Below are 17,278 nucleotides of genomic sequence, written 5' to 3'. Positions count from 1 at the left end.
GAGAAATGACCACATATACCAGTACATTAATAAAGTTGAATGGATTCATAAGTAACATTTTCACTTTCATACTTGTTCATGATGGAGATCATTTAAACTATGTTATGTACAGTTGGGTAAGTTAGTTCAGTGGTTGCCAACCCGGTGTTTGGACTCATAGGTTAAAGCTGAGGCAAAAGAAGACCAAAAAGAGTTCTGCACACAAATCTTTTTCTTTTTTTTGTTGAATATATTCGTCGTGAAATAATAACTGAATAATCGTATGGTTGATAAATGGGTTATTTAATTGATACATTCTCAGAGGTCTAACAGAGCAATGTCTCTTACAGCAAAAGTGCTAACACGTCAGACTTATAAAGCACGACAAGGGAGCACAGCTGAACCTTTTGTTGGAAAAAAATGTCCACAATTCAAATGTTTCTGTATTCTCATTTGATTAGCTTATCGCCCGTTTTCTTCTTCTTCACCGCAATGCAATGAAACTATATGAACAAAAAGCACAAGTGAACAATTAGATAGATTCAGTAAACCCACACGTTGATGTAATGATTCTTCTGAAGTCATGATTCCTAGAAACTTTTTTAACCACAGTCCCAGTTAATCAAATGAATAAGTTCACTCAGTTTCTACTGAAAACTTCTTTTACACTTTGTACTTGCTGCAAAAGTTGAACTGATACCACATACAGTATTTAGTGGTGACAGGTGCAGGACTGTTTTTTGGCTCCTGTGACAATGAGAGGTATAATTATCTTTGATCATCCACTTTTCAATACACTCCACCACTGATATATGTTATCCTTCATGTTACCTATGGTTCAAATGTCTATTTTGACATTGATTGTTCTTTATTGTGCAAATCTGTCATGATGTGATGAGTTCAAATCTGGTTTTCACAGTTACTTTTTACTTTTTTCTGTATTTGTTAAAATATGCAGCACAGCAATGGATCTTACACGTCTTGTTTTTGCATCCTATGTTCTTATGTGGTATATGCAGTGTAGTGCATCTCTAGAGCAGATAGCCGATCAAAAGACTTTGATTCTTCTGTACTTTGGCCACAAATATAAATCAATAATGCAGTGACCTTGAACACACTCACACCCATGGCAGAGAGATCTGGAACCAAACAGTATCAACTGTGAGCAGCTGTGTCCTAACACCTGGTCCTTGTGTGATTAACATCAAGGAGTGCCCTTTAGACTTACATCCTGGACCATCATTTCCATCAGTTGTATCACGTTGACATTGCAGTTAACACCGAATGAACAATGAAGATATGAAGGTGATATGTCTGTTGTGACTGTGAACATACCAACACATCACGCTCCCTGATTTGACTGGTTTCAGCTGGTCTGAGATGGCGATTGACCTCTCTCCTTTTATCATCTGTTTTTATGTCACTGTGCCGTAGGCAGCCAGTGGTGAGAGGCATTATGTTTTCAGGTTGTCCATCCGTCCGTCAAACACAATATATCATGAACAGCTTTTTGTCTTCAAATTTGGTACAAACATTCACTTAAACTGAATCAAAGTCACTTGACCTGTTCTTGTGAATATTAACACATTTGGATCACTGCGACATAACAAAACAAAATGTTTTTGGCCACTTGACTTCTCAAGTCTTCCTTTGACCTGTTGCTCCTTGGACTCAAAGATGAACTGATTAGATCGCAGTGGTCGAGTATAAATCTGAAAAAGTGAAATACTATATTTTCACAATCATTTGCTTCCTTTGCATCATAGTTCTGCTGTAAGCTTTTAGTCAGCACAGACACACACACACACACACACACACACACACACACACACACACACACACACACACACACACACACACACACACACTTCTTGTCCAGACTGTGTTGAAAGATTCAGGGCATTGTCCAGTCTGCCAGTCATTTTATTTTTGAAATATCAGTTTGCTATCTGATATAAAAAGTCTCTGCCAAAGTTCACAGTCTAGTCGCAAGGGAACCTGATCCAAAACCATCAAATGACACATGTATTCATATGTGAGTGTGTTTAATCTACATATGACCAGATTGAACTCTAATTCATACCAAGAAGACACATTTCACATAAATGATATATACAGTATACAGCATAATAAAACATTTGAGAGTTTCATTGTTTTACATATTTAAAAATACCTCAGATCTTGTATTTTAGAATTGCTTATTTGCTTTACAATTTCCCAACATTACTTTAATGTCTCAAGGTCATAACACACAAACAAAGAAGACAATTTAGTTGTATTCACCCTTCAGAGTTTATAAAGATACCAAATACTGAAATGATCACAGATTTATTGAGTCTCCACAATGTTGCAACCCAAATTCAACCTATGACTCTATTTGAGAAAGTGTTAGACTTTGCACAAAATCCAAAACTCAAGAGAATTGAAACAACTGGGAGAAGTGAGGAAAGCCTGACTTGTATCATTAGTTGCCTCTTTGTCCTTTTCCCCACAACAACCTGTAAAACAACAGCAGATGCAAAAGCATTCCCATTCGTTCCATTCATTTTTAATCGACAGGGCAGTTAAGAGCAAATCAAAATGGACAATTATCTGAACATGCAGCGCTGGAGCTTTAGAAATAAATAAGCATTCAAGTCTCTATCCTCAGTTTAGTTTAGACAAAGTTCAGGTGAGTGTCCTTGTCCACTCCATAGTTGCCTTTGTGCTCCTCGAACAGGTTGCTTAGTTCATCCATGTAGAGCTGGTGAAGGGCATCCATCTCCTCAACTGTTGGCTTTCTGTTTCTCTCCACTTTAATTGGCCGTCCCACTGCAGAGAGGACAAAAGGTGCATGACAACACACTCAAAGTCAGAGCACTTTATTATTGGGCTATATAACTTGTTTAATAGGTCTATTTTACCTGGAACCCAAAATGGTGGCATGCAGTGTAAAACCCAAGATTCACAAAACAATTGTGGAAACCCCACCTTTTTTCTGAACTGCTTTTAATATTTGATTTTGATGTGTATCTTATATTTTAATATGTGATTATTATGTGTATTGTATATATATATTTTATATTTATTCACTTTTATCTGTTTTCTGTTGTTTTGTTATCATGTAATGTGTCTTTGAGCATTGTTGAAAGCACTATGCAAATAAAATGTATCATTATTATCATTATTATTAGTAGTATTGACTACACCAAAGCATTCAAGTCTCCTGCCCTAAAGTTAAGTAGAAAGTCAAACGTACCTGTTGAATATAGCATAGCATAGCACAGGACTGTTTAACTTTTGATGTGATTTGTACAGTGGCTGACAGAGCTCAACAAACTGAAAATAAAGATAACACATGCAAAAACAAAAACACACTGACTGATGATTCCAGGGGACCCAAAACAGTGATGAACCTGGCTGTAGTTCAATGCTTTGAGAAGTTATTGAAGCGTGTTACTCGTCAGTGGTGATGGAGCTTGCATGTGCTGTGACTTTTTGTATCGCATGTGTCTACAAATCGATGAAGTTGTTTTCTCAATTTGTTTTTTCCATTTGCACGTGTTTTCCTAATTTGCAGTGTGTTGAGCTCTCTTGGCCACCGTAGATTTAGTTTGATTTGGTTTGGGTTGAACAACTAACCTCTCTTCTACTACACACGACTCAAAGCTCCCACCAATTAAGACTTTATTTTATGAGACTGTATCAGGGCATTGTCCTCTCTCTTTTAAGGGTGGTGTACCTAAGTGATCAAAAAAATATGATTATGCATAGCACATAGGCTAATGTTTTTTTTATTCATAACAATATGTATTTTTTTATTCTTTTGACCCTGACATGCATATTTATTCATTCAAATTCAAGACCAAAACTCAAAAATGACTGCTAACAGACAAACAAACAGACAAAGGACAATGAAAAATAACAACTCCTTGGAAAAGGTAATGAAAATAAAGGTTATCAGGATATGGAGTTGTGCCTTTTGATATTTTGAGTTTACCTGGTGATATTTAAAGAAAAAACACACAAACATTTCAGATGTATAATTCAACATTTTAATCAGTCTGAAGATTGTTTCATCTAAAATGTCAGACATTTTTTATATCTACATATATTTGGAAGACTGTTGATGCTGAGGGTTGTTGAAACTCAAACTGGGTAAGGTATGAACATGTGTATCTCTACATATCGAAAAGGAACAAGTGAACAAGTTGCTTGTTAAAGTGCTTGTTAAGTAACATCCTATATCAGTTGCTATTATTATCAGTAATTTATGGATCTAGTAGGTTTCCTGGTGTCACCCTAATGGAATGCATACGTCAAGCCAGACAACAATGCAAGTGCATCAGCCGTCCTATGGATATCGCACGTCACAAGATCATCCTCCACCACAGCAGCAGTGCCTGCAGGGCTGAAGTGAACTGAACTTGCAGTGCTTCCCGCGACCACTGTGACAAACACAACAGTAGTGTCAGTGATGTGTGGGTCGTCAGACTCCTGGAATATGCACAGAGGGAGCAGTAACAGTAATGTTAAATTGAAGGAAACAGACAGTTGGTTTATAAAACAGATATAACACAAATCATCACTCAGCCGGTAAGTAAATAAATATTCTGTAGGCCATCTAACAATTGTTTGTTAGATGGCCTACATGTGAGTGTTCATGTAAATATAGTTATGGTGCACGATGTATATACAGGTAGGAGCAGTCTTTTTGGGAGATTTTTCTTGAACACTTCGTGGATCAACTCAGGTGTTTGAACCTAAAGGCTCTAAAATACATTATACTGCACTGGCATCTCCACAGGGAACCTTTTCTTCTTTTCTAGCTGTGGCACCAATGAAAAAAAGTCCATAACAGCATTCCCCATATTATTCAGAAGAGCCTCAGCAGGAGAGACATGATGCCTCTGAAAGTCAGTCAATTTTTTCTTGAGATGTCAGACATTTCAAGAACCGTTTGCATCTTCCAGAACAAAAAGGTCAAATTATAGTGACAACTGTCAAACGGTTTCAAAACAGGAACTGAGTCTTATGTGGCTTTTGCTTTAATATTAACTTCACAGACAGTTTTTTTCCTCCAGTCTCTAATTCAAAATTGTCTGATAGCACAAATTGAAATCCACAAATATTTTATCAAAAGTCAACGGAGATTTATTTGTAAAACTACTGACAGTTCCAGATTAGTAAAATTAAAAAAGAATACAGCCGAACTGAATTTAATTTAATCCATGTCTGCCTGCAAGGAAAGAAAAACTGAGGTTTCATACAAGTTTCCTCAGCTATTGTAACATCCAATGTTTCGCCAACTTCATGTTTATTAGCCTCAACTTAATCATGAAAATCAGCTACTTCTTTTAGGTATTCTACATTTACTAGATCAAGGCATTTAACATAAACAGCAGCAACACAGTCAAAACTGTCAACAGGCCAGTGGTTGATTGAAAAGAGCTATGCTAACTTTAACATTATAGCCCTGCTTTGACAAAAACGTTACACGTTAATGTAATGCCAATGCCGTTGAAGTACGTGAATAAAGCTCTGTCTTAATAATCAAACATTTATATTCCAGCATGCAAAGGAAGTAATTTTAAGTTTACTTACAAGTTGCTCCATGTGTGAACTTCACGTGTCGTTTGTGAAGGCCAGCCATGTTGGATAGACTTTTTCCGGGAACAGCGATAAGGAAAGTGCGGCCATGTCGGGACGTAGATAACTTGCGTGAATGTCGCTCAGCAATAATCATTGAACTGGCAACATTTACTCATAAATGTTGAGCCACACACAAACAACACTAGATTCCTTGTTCAGAAAATCTTTTTAAATTGGATCAATTATTACAGATTTTTTGTTGTTATAAGTGTGTTTGGGTTACACCCAGTATGAGGACTGCATGCCACCAGTTACAAAGGGCTGAGCCACAGATTAAACATTTAGTAATAAATGGTAACAGCATACTGTAACCTGCTGCATGTACTGTAGCCCTCAGGTGAACCAAAGTGTTTACTCACCTACTGTATTGATGGGTTTTCTGTAGGGCATGAGACCAAAGGAGTACTGGAAAATGCCACGAGCATGGAAGAGAGGCAGAGAGATACCCATGATGCTTTGTAGCCGTTCCTGCGTCCACCGCAGCCATGTTCCTCTTGTGTTTTCCACTTGATCAAACACTTCATTCTCCCCAAAGGAAAAGACCGGCACCAGATGAGCTCTGAAAATATTGATTATGAAAATGTTCAATTGATTTATCGAGCACCATTTCAAATGCGGGTGTTCTAAAATGATCTCATCGCAGAATTTGTGCTTTCCCAGGAAATTCCATGAGAGGGACATGAATGAGCCTCTGTGTCATTCTGTTTAAAGCCTCAAGAAACATAAAATCAATAGAATGACAAAATTCCTTGAATGATACATAAAACTTCAAAGAACTAATTGTATTTGACAGAACTCTTTCCTCTTCTACCCAGGGCTCTCTGTGCTTACCCATGCTCCATGGCCATTTTGATGAAGCCTTTCTTCTTGGCCAGCATCACATTGTAGGACCCAGGGTGAGCATCGAGGGCCTCTGGGGCCCCGCCGACCGCTATTACAACAGCGTTACCGCCACCCTTTCTGGAGAGCGGATAGCTGGCGCTGTCTTTGTCAGATGGAATCAAACCTGAAGAGTTGGAGCAGAAAATAAAGAGTGATTCAAATAATACACATTTATCAAAGCAAGTCTAACAATAGCTCAAATCATTTTATAGAGTACTCGTTTGAAAAGGGCTGTTTTCTGTGTAAATGTTCTGGAGCTAATTCAGTGAGTCCTTCTCAAACAGTTCTACAATATAGTGTCACTATTTTATTGTTTGTGTGCTCAATGTTGTGTGCAGAGATTTTTATAAACTTAGAAAACTTTGTGCTCATCTTACCTGGTTTGTCTACAGTGCACATATTACAGTCAATGTTTTTTCATAAAATTAAACAGAATTTTCTTTATAACTGTCAGGAGTTTATGTTATATATAAGGTGGAAGGATTTTAATGAACCTGAACAATTTTTTCACACATCTCATGTCGGCTATTTCAGAGGTCTGTTAAGCAATCAACACAACTTTCAGACCCATGTTTAAAAGTGTAATTCCACTATAAGGTATTACAGCAACAAAATGAACATGTTGACATTACTTTGAAGACAAATAGCTAAAGTGGAAGTGATTCTATGAATGTTGTTGCCATGATGGAGATCAGCACCTGAGAATGTTTGTGTCAGTCTGTAAAAAAAGAATCAAATTCTCAAAATAACCTGTGGTTTGACCCAGTTACACTGCACCTCTATGGGCCATTAACAATTAACAAGCCCAGTGTAAAGCTGATAAGATGAATGGTTTGCAAAATATGTGTTCCAAAAACAGACTGACAGAAGTGACAGAGGTTTGTGGAATTAAATATAGAGCATGCTTGCTGTAAATTACAGTACGTACACTGCATTGCACTGCATGTGGCTGAATGAAAGCCACCGTTGAAATGTGATTGAAAAGTCCAAACCTGCAGACATGATGTAGTCTCTGAAGAACGGGGCTCTGAACCAAAGGGGCAACATGAGCAGGTAGCTGGTGAGGCCAGGGAACAGCTGCCTGAATCCTGTGGCGTAGGTGCAGAAGTTAGTGAAGGCTCCTGCCACCAGCACGCCATGGGGGTGGAAGCCTAAGACGTAGTTGTGCCTCGGATCCAAGTCAGCTGTCTTCACCAGCTGGAGGAAGAACATTGTGTAAATGAGATTAATGTTGATGAATAGTTTTATATAATGGTCGGTCCATATTGTCCAGTTACATAGTAAAATAGGATAATACTTTATTTCAGATCATCTAAAGCCTCTTAAAAAAGCTGCAATGTCATGGCCCACAGGGCTGCAACCCAAACACGTGCATCGATATCCCAGTCCCCCCCCCCGGCCTCTGCAAACACTTTCGAACAAGCCCAAAGTGAAACATACGTCCCTTCATACCTTCACTGTTCCCTCAGGGGTAGAAGGTTACTATTTATTCATTACAATTTCAAGGTTTAGGTAAGGTTCAACTATTTGGATTAAAATTCTATTTGAGAACAGCGGATGTTCTGCTTATGAAACCATTGAAGATAAGCTATTTCAGACTTTTCAGATTAAATGGTTTGAAAGAGAAAGAGGGAAAGAAAGTCTCCACGGTTTCACAAAAATCAATGGAGCACCCACTGAAAAAAGAAAATTGTTTACCGATTTAAAAAACATTACTTCAATTGTGAACACACAAATACATAAACATTTTTAAATTAAAGTTATCAATTGTGTGAATAAAACGTATTAAATTTAAGTTGAACAAATGTTATTAAAGTGTGAGTTATCTTTTGAAGTAACCGTGGTCCCATCAGTCCCCTTAAATTCAAGTTACAACAAATTTCACACAAAGATATCAGTTCTCTCAAAGTGCCAGATTTTTTTTTACAAATTTTACTTTTAAATAGAACCTGAGTTTATTTTGCATCACTGATCAAACCCTTAATCCTCATCACCTTTTAATATTCACCATGTTTGGGTCATCTCTGCACATTCATGCTGTTTTCTCCACACCACCATCCATACATCACATTCTGGATTTAAAACACCAGCTGAACATTTCATATTGCTGTGTTAGCTCTTAGTAGTAGTATTGGTCAATGCACCTGTAGCTGCAACTACACTCAAACCACACAGTGTTGGTGAATACACACTGCTGCAGAGCTCTGTATACAGAGACATGGGCCTTTGACCTGTCAAGTATGTGCAGTGAAATTCTGTTTATCACTAGTATTCCTTCTGCAATGATCAGACACAGAGAAATAATACAAACACTGTTAATGTGCAAAATATTACTGTATTTTCATGTGCAATATTGCTATTGTTTATCATACCATATGCAATATTCTATATTACTTAAATCTTTTATCATTACGGCTTTTTGCGAATTTGGTTTAGGATTAAATTACTGTCTCACATAACTTACTTTTTTTAATTTACTTATCTTTTTATATAATTATACTGTAATATTTTTTAGTCTTAATAATCCATTGTTATATTATTTATGTATTATTTTCTATTATATTATTGTGTGAAACAATTCCCTGTGAGATTAATAAACATTCAATCTTTATATGTTCATATCTTGATATCAAGTATTGATTAGACACTTTGTTCACTCATACAGTGGGGATTAGACTTTTGATCAGCTTTTCAGATGTGTGTCTAAATGAACTCTCCTGGTGTTATTCTAAAAAACCTTGGAACATTAGCACACTCCACTTGCTTGTCCCCAAACTGGAGCAACATGGTTTGGTGTTTACACCCAATGGCTGATGGGTAAAATGATCTTTGTCAGAGAAGCTTTTCAGTGTTTTATCAATCCTTGTACACTGAGGAATATTTATCTGTACTGTCAGAGCTAATGATTCTTGATCACTCACTGTAAAGCTGAGATATCTGAGCTGTGGAGTGGTGTTTGCATGTCTCCACTGATCCACAGCATCAGGGGGACAGATAATGAGTGGCACTATAGGTCACTTTCAGGAGCAAAGAGACGCTTGTTGGGTGTTTGAGAGAAAAAAACAAATGCTGTTTGTATCTGTGGGAGATTATTTCGAGGTCATAGTGCTTTTAGGGCCAAATTCACACCCTTCGTCTGAGAGTTGTGTTGATCTTCTGTTGACTAGACAGCGCATTTCATTTTCATTCATTTTATGCTATCTAATAAAATGGACATTCACCCAACAGTGATCTAGTAATCCATGTGTTTAAGACATTTTCTTGTTGTTGATCAACTGCAGGAAATCAAAAGTTGGACCAGTCATGATTTTGGATTTAGCCGGTGTGTTGTTTTGTCTGCACCCCCGGGTCAAACAGTTAATCATTGGCTCAAGTTCTCTTGATGACTTGAGCAAGCAGAAGAGCTGTTCACTAGTGACCAATCACAGAGCTGTCCTGAAGGGTCACCACAACATAACCTGCATTGTTATTGTAGCACTTTTGTTTCAGTCAATAAAGTTTGGTAGACCAAGGTACAAGGAGCAAGTTTTCTGTGTGGATCCACATTTAGATCTAGGTTGTTTTTTTTATCGTTATTGGTTCCTCTAATTAGATTTGTATGTTATCTTATACTTTTTATATTATAAATTATTTATTTATAATTATAAATATATATTTTTGGGTTATATAAGTCTCCTAACTGAATCCTTTGCAGAATATTTGAAATAAAAATGGAAATTTGGGGAAAAATACACTTTTATGGCAACAGCTAGATGAGATACCAGCCACATGTGAAGGTTTAACCAGGCGGAGATGCTCAGCATAATATCTGCATGTTATGGAACATTATTAACTTTAAGCCCATACATAGCTCACTAGCTAATATCTCATTAGTTTAGTATGTTGAAAAAATGTAAGTTTAAAAATGACAATTTTTGAAGCGACGTCAGAGCGAAATGCGTAGGATGCATATACCACATGGTCATTTGTTCCCTGAGCAGCAGGCTCATGGTTTGACTATACGCTGATTGGTTTCTCTCCTCTATCCCAATCCAATCCAATTAATGCACAAAGGCTGAAAAATGCGAACAACCCAAAAACTCACTTTATTTGTGTGTAAAACCCTTTTATTACCTGATATGATTTAGATGTTTGTTGAAATCATGGCTACTTTTCCATCAATTAACAGCATAGTTTATCAGTCCCCATCTGATTCAGGTCATAGATGTGCTGTGCAAGAGTCTCAATGTGAATCAGCATCGTTGAGTCTACATGGCATTTTGTCCCTCTCTTAAAAACCATGTGAGCGCACATCAGCTGGTGACTCTGTGAGCTGATGATGGTGGAATTAGAAATGGTGGGAAAAGACACCAATGAAACTAATTAGGCTCTCTCAAATACACTGCTTCTCTTCACCCTTACATTGACTCTTTGTTTGAACCTTAATGAGGCATACAGTCAGATGATACCGGAGATGATTCGCTTTGAAATAGATGCATGAGATGGGTGCAGAAGGAAGAGAGTTTCAGTTTAGGAAATGACTGGACTTGTATTTGGCCTCTTTTTTAACCCAGACAGTAAATAGAGGCAGCATTCTTCTGCCTGGTAACATTCACATGAGATCTGTGATAAGACTCTGACGAAATAACTAGACCCTATGAGTCTGACTTACATCAAAATATAGACAGAATGTCTTTTACAGCTGATTAATGTACACACACACACACGCACATAATACACTCATTATTCATTATGCAACACATATTTTCACATTAGCACCGTATTATTACTTTTGTGCTGGTCGTCTCCTGGCTTTTATGATGCTGTAACTGCCTTATCACACCTTTGCTTTTATTATCATATCTTTTTATCTTATTTTATTGGTCAGAATTTCCCCTGCAGATGTGCCAGCATGTATAAAGAAGTATTGTATTATAGTATTAAAGTATTATAAAGCAACATGAATATGGTATAATGATATTGAGAGTAATAGATAGATTGCTTAATATATTAATTAATATATAAACTATAAAGTGAACAGGAATCTAATTACCTCAACCAAAAAAGCCAAGATACAAATACTTCATCTTTTTTGATGGAGCTTGTTTCTTTTAGGATTCTGACCTAGTTTTATTTTATTATTTAATAAATTAATTTTTATTTAAAAAGTGACAATGTATATTTATCATCATGTATATTTAAGTGTGACACATTACATTTGGTAGATTTTGCCACCCAGGCAAGGTTTCATCTGCAGTCCCTGAGGGTTGACGGTTGAAAAAAAAAAAATGTACATAGACACATGTAAAAAAAACAAACAAGCACATGCACAGACACTTTGGCAGAAATAATTAATAGATCCATGATATAACCGTGTGACGTGTGAAAACATCACATGAAGAACACAAATGTTCAAATGACGCATGTCCTTAACTCATCTCTTCCCATACATGCAGAAAATTGATTTCTGTTAAGATAAAAAGATCTTACAAATATAATGCATTAAGTTTCTTAATATAATATATATATTTAAACAAAATGCAAGACAATGATTACTTAGCCTATTTAAATAAAATTGTTATCCAATAAATTTGTCAAATATTCTTAGCAATGATTGAGATGATGCTTGCAGAGCCCTTTTAAAAACATTTTGGAACTTGTGTTTGTTTCCTATTGCAGTTGAATATTTTTTTTTTTTTATGGCAGTATTGTTGTGGCCTTATCAGTCCAGTTGAAGTTATGAGCCTCCTCTCTATGAGCTTTAAATTCTGGAGAGTGCTGCTCTGTGAATTCCTCCTATGAGATGCCCTCCAGTTATTTGTCCAGATTAAAAGACTCTTGTTAAGTTTGAGATGACGCTTGCAGACGCTTGAAATACCAGGCTTCATTCGATAGAAGGCAAGTGAAGGACACGCACTACCCATGAACACCCACAAGAGGGGATTAACGGGCTGCCCCAGAGAAGTGTGATTTGCACATTGAGTCCTGTCCTGTGTCAGCAGCACTGTTCATTTATGTGAACCTGAAGTATAACTGCTGACTTATCTCCCCTGGTAACTACATCAAAACAGGCAAAACAAAGCAAATACATTTCAGAGAAACATATGTAGCAATAATGAGCAGTTATCCATATTACCTCAGTTATATAGACTAACGTGTGGGAATATTTATGCAGCAGCCCCTGGGTCAGGTGACCCGCCAGAGTAAGAGAACAATCACATATAAGCGAGTAGAGAACCTTCGCCTCCTACTTACTTCCAATCTGTGTGAGCAAGGAGGCAAATCAAATATTTGCACCCTGTAGCACAGCAAATGTGCAGAGTGGCTTCACGTGGAATTCATCGACTTTCATTTACTTTGACCCATGACATTTGTGTGTGAGTGACTTTGCCCTAAATCTGCAGAAAAAGCTAAAGTAATCAATTTTGGAAAATACATTTATTTACTTTCTTGCCAATCATTAGACAAGACGACTGATATCCCTTTCTGTCCATTAAATTTGAAGAGCCAGGAAAATACATTTAGCTTAGCTTAGCATAAAGCTTAGAAACACTTATAAATCCATATAATATTTGCATAATGTTTGTTTAATGTTCTGTTTTATTTTGTTGAAGGAGCAGTGACATCCTGAAGTTCACCCTGAGGTCGCCACTCCCGGAAGTATCCCAATAACCCATCAGCAACAGCCATGGCAGCCAGCTGTTTCCTTCTGCTTTCAGACTTTATGCTAACCTAAGCTTACTGTCTCCATGCTGCATATTTAACAGACACATATGCGGCATCAATCTGCACATCTAACTTTCAGAATGAGCATGTTTGTTTGCGCAGTATGGAAGCGAAATCTTTTTTTCAGCTTTTCAGTATTTTCAAGTTCATTAAGGAAGTATTGACAGTGAAGTTTCTTTCATTAGCACTATGTAAATACACAGAGACAGTTCTGCGTGTACATATGCAGTACATGACTAAAGGGAAGAGAGGGGCGTCCTCAAACAGTGGTCCAATTGCTGCCAAGGACAGAGATAAGATTCACTGCTCTTGTATGTAGGTGGAGATCAAAGATTAGATAAACTGGCAGACCTGTGCTGCAGAGATGAATCCCATAAAGTCCAAAATGGACGTGAGGGCTACTTAAAGGTGGTGATGTATATAAAATATACATTAGGGAGAATACGGACACCGTGGTCAAATTCCTAACCGTTGGTTCAACATTTTCAATCCTTTAAACTGTAACTACTGGGGTGAGTGGGTTGATAATGTCCAGCATCAACCAAATTAAAAAGGTTTCCAAGATACCAGCACAACAAGCAATGTGCATTTGTTGTGTGTTGTAAAAACATGGCAGAAGAAGCAGCAGGCGGTATCAGAGCTACAGATTTATTTCAGTTGTCTGTATTACTTTGATTCAGAGAAAACTGAAAATTGGAGAACACTGCTGTATTTGATGTCTTCAACATTATCAAGATATTATGTTATGACTTCTTTAGCAAGCTAAAGCCTTATCACTCCCATGTAAATGTTGCATCTTTAAATGGTGTCATATAGTGCTACATTATTTCTCATAAATATATAATTGAACATTTTCAGCACTCTTTAACAACAGAGCTTTAATACTGAAAACCATGGTAACCTTGGTCATTATAATTGTGATGGAAACCATTTGATCATTAAAATTTGGGCTTCATACACATGCTATCAAGAAGCAGCTGCTCACCTTGATGGGGAAGTAATCCCGCATGTATTCCCAAACCTTGAGGCCACACAGAAAATGCAACCTGCGGCCTCCTTGTGCCGGGGTGTCATAATCAAAGTACCACCAGATGGCGTACAGCACGCTGATCAGCCAGTAACGGGTGAAGAGCAGGTAGAAGAACAGGAAGATGCAGGTGGGTGCTGAGGAAGGAAAGAGTCAGTGTATCAGCAGCATTTTTACACAAGGTTATCATATTAGCATCCACTCTGACCTGCCATAACAAATGTAATAGACCCTGTATGAATGGTTACAGTAGAATATCATGAGTTTAGTCATGTTATGAACGGTATGTTATGCGGTATGTGCTCTGCGTCAGCAGCATGCAACTCTGCTGATGATACCACATGTGGTCTTGGTGATTACAGATAACACAGAGACACTCAATGGGAGAATGTGATTTTGTGTGATGTCAGTACAGTGTGATATGTCACTATTACCTAACTTTAGCTTGGGGATCTCCAGGTTCACACAGTCATCAGTGTTCAGTTAAAAATCTTCATTTCAAAAACAGTACTACATCTATACTTTAACGAATTTATCTGTACTTATGAGTCTCATAAAAATGGGTTTAGTAGAATAAAGTGGGCTTCAGTTAGGAGGTTGGGGGGTGGTGGGCAAATGTTAGACTGTAAAGTCCATGATTTAATTTTTGCCTCAGGGACAATCTCAGTGAACCTTTTTTGGTACATGGTCAAATGGACTGCATTTATATCCACTTTCCTATTCTATGTCTCTCATCTTGTATTAAAAGACAACAAATAACATAAATAATATAGAATATTCTGCATATATACATATATATTACACATAATTGCAGAAACATCCAGTTTAAAAATTTAAAAACAAACATTTGAAACATGGCAGCAGGAGTTACACAGCACTTGTCTCTTAGAGCTGAATAAACACAGTAGGTGGATACAAACATAGCAGAATTGTGAGGACTACGCTTTACTGAGATCATGTTCTTCCTCTCAAATCTACTTAAATTTTACCCAAGAGCCGCCAGGCCAACATGTTTGAACACCTAGTGGAATTAAGTGATGATTAACTGTAGTAGACCTTTGCTCCATTAGCAGTTCTATTTCACCAATACTCCATTTACTAATATGCAAACTCACCCAGGCCAAGAAAAGAGTAGACCCACTGCAGCACTGAGGCTGTCTGCAGTCTCCTCTGGAATGGCACATCCAGGGGGGCAAAATCAACCTTCATGTTTTACAGGAGAGAAGAGAAACTACCCGCGACGCTGCAGCCTGTGGCAAAGAAGAAGAGCAAGTGAAGTGGGTCCAAAGTACGCGACTATCACCTCTCCACCATCCTTTCTGATTGACGCTCTTATCTCAGAAACCCAATACAGGGATTGATCTGTCAGTCCATATCAGGCTTTTGCAAGGACAAAGTTACTGAAAAACAGAGTAAAGCTGAACCACATGCAAAGAGAAAATAACCATAAGTGAGTGGAAGAGAGGGAAGTCGTAGACTCTTTACTGTTGCTTTTACTGCTATTTAACTCCCTTCCCTTCACGGGAGAGAGGTCAGTGGTTAGCCTGACTGTGTAATGTGCTGGTCTGGTTGAGCAATCACATAACGATACAAGCAATAAAGGCCCTGACACACTTCTTACCACATAATACCATTATCAGTGTTGCATGAAATACTTTGAAATTATTGGATATTGTTTGACATTGGGAAAGGGAAAGTACAATTGCAGTTTTATATAATCTTTACACAGCCAAGACAAAAATTAAGGTGAAGGGCTTTCAACACACTTGGGAGAATGAAAGGGTTATCTAAGGTTCTGATGGAGGGGGAAGTAGAACAGGAGACATAGGAGGAGTCATGCATGGATTGCATCACATCTCAACACAGAGACAGACAGAGGATTGTAAAACTGAATCCATGTTCCCTCTCTCGCTTTATGTTTCACCAATTCCCTTCAGTCAGACTGGTATTTGCCAGGGACAATGGGTCTGCTTGCCACCGCATTATTCTTTGATCACATGTTTATTAATTATTAATTTATTTATGGGTTCACTACCCATAATAATGACCTCGTTAACACTTTGATCCATAGTTAATGTTTAACCTGCAGCCGCTAGCCGCTTGTGTAGTCAATATATAGCTACACAACAGAAAACATCATGTTTTAAAGCTTAAGAGTTATTGTTGCGTCTAAAAATAAGATCCCCACCTCCATTATAAAAGCCTCTGAGAAAAGATAATGTGCTTGTCTTTCATATGTCTTTCAGAAATTGCAGTCCACTGTGAAACAGGCCCTCGGGGTAAGTGTGTTGGCATTATTCATGTCCTGTGTGTTGTCTGCCAAAAACATATAGACTTAGTCACAAAGACAATTTGCATGAATCAGAAGCAATCACTGAATGGCTTTGATAGGCCATATTTGTCATGAAATATAAATGTTTTATTGTTATGCTCCCATGACAGAATCTAAAATATTAAATGTAAAGTCATCAGTGAGTGACAACATTATCCAACTTGATATTGTCTTTTTAAACCAAAACATCTTGTTTACTTCAATCTAACATCTTTAGTAATAATTAGAATATTATGTAGTCTCTGACTATATGTTTTCTTTTAATAGTTTGTTAGTCCAAACCTTTCTGTTTTCTCTAATGTTAACACATATCTAGCTAGATGATGGGAGAAGCAGCCATGTGATGGATGGACCACACGTCCCTCCTCCTGTATCATGTAGCCGAATCATTTCCGTCAAGTTCGCCATGTTTATCCGCATTCTAACGGAAATCAACAATGATTCAATGACAATTCAGATGTCATCAATAACGTTCCAGGCCTACTTTATTGTTTCTGGTGCACTTGGTGTTTCTGGTTTCTGAAATGAACTCTTCATCATTCAATACAAATCATTTCAAACATCCTCTGTTTTCCTTGTCTCAAATTATACCGCTTCACCTGAGCGACACTGAGGCTTTTACTTTGCAAGGTAAACCGGAAGTCACTTGTGACTTTCCCTCTGACTTGACAGCGGTCTCCTCCGGTGGTGGTTCTCCGGGATGCTGAGCGGGCGGGGCCGGG

The 17,278-nt window shown here is 37.6% G+C and overlaps 1 protein-coding gene across 2 annotated transcripts; it reads right to left on the bottom strand.

Annotated features, from left to right (window-relative positions):
- Window positions 1–264: 264 nt before the first annotated feature.
- On the bottom strand, window positions 265–17,252 carry mogat2 (monoacylglycerol O-acyltransferase 2). Of its 2 annotated transcripts, XM_069539551.1 has the most exons (7): window positions 17,156–17,252; window positions 15,340–15,474; window positions 14,183–14,361; window positions 7,485–7,689; window positions 6,442–6,616; window positions 5,970–6,169; window positions 265–2,790 (listed from the first exon to the last, which is right to left on the bottom strand). In XM_069539551.1, exons 2-7 carry the CDS (start codon window positions 15,431–15,433, stop codon window positions 2,636–2,638), a joined length of 1,008 nt encoding a protein of 335 aa, XP_069395652.1. In that variant the 5' UTR covers window positions 15,434–15,474; window positions 17,156–17,252; the 3' UTR covers window positions 265–2,635. The 2 variants fall into 2 exon arrangements, with proteins under 2 accessions (XP_069395652.1, XP_019940986.2); XM_020085427.2 differs by lacking the exon at window positions 17,156–17,252 and having other exon boundaries at window positions 15,340–15,786.
- Between the last annotated feature and the right edge of the window lie 26 nt (window positions 17,253–17,278).

The sequence above is a fragment of the Paralichthys olivaceus genome, chromosome 15 (genome assembly GCF_024713975.1).
Source record: "Paralichthys olivaceus isolate ysfri-2021 chromosome 15, ASM2471397v2, whole genome shotgun sequence".
NCBI classification, from domain to species: domain Eukaryota; kingdom Metazoa; phylum Chordata; class Actinopteri; order Pleuronectiformes; family Paralichthyidae; genus Paralichthys; species Paralichthys olivaceus.
Note: the sequence above shows the minus strand (reverse complement) of the source record. Positions and strands in the feature narration are given on the sequence as shown.

Coding starts and splice junctions, on each gene's coding strand:
- mogat2 (XM_069539551.1), bottom strand. CDS start 15,433: ATGAAGGTTGATTTTGCCCCCCTGGATGTGCCATTCCAGAGGAGACTG. Junction 14,362..15,339: donor CTACTCTTTTCTTGGCCTGG/GTGAGTTTGCAT, acceptor TTCCTTCCTCAG/CACCCACCTGCATCTTCCTG. Junction 6,617..7,484: donor AGACTACATCATGTCTGCAG/GTTTGGACTTTT, acceptor CCAACTCTTCAG/GTTTGATTCCATCTGACAAA.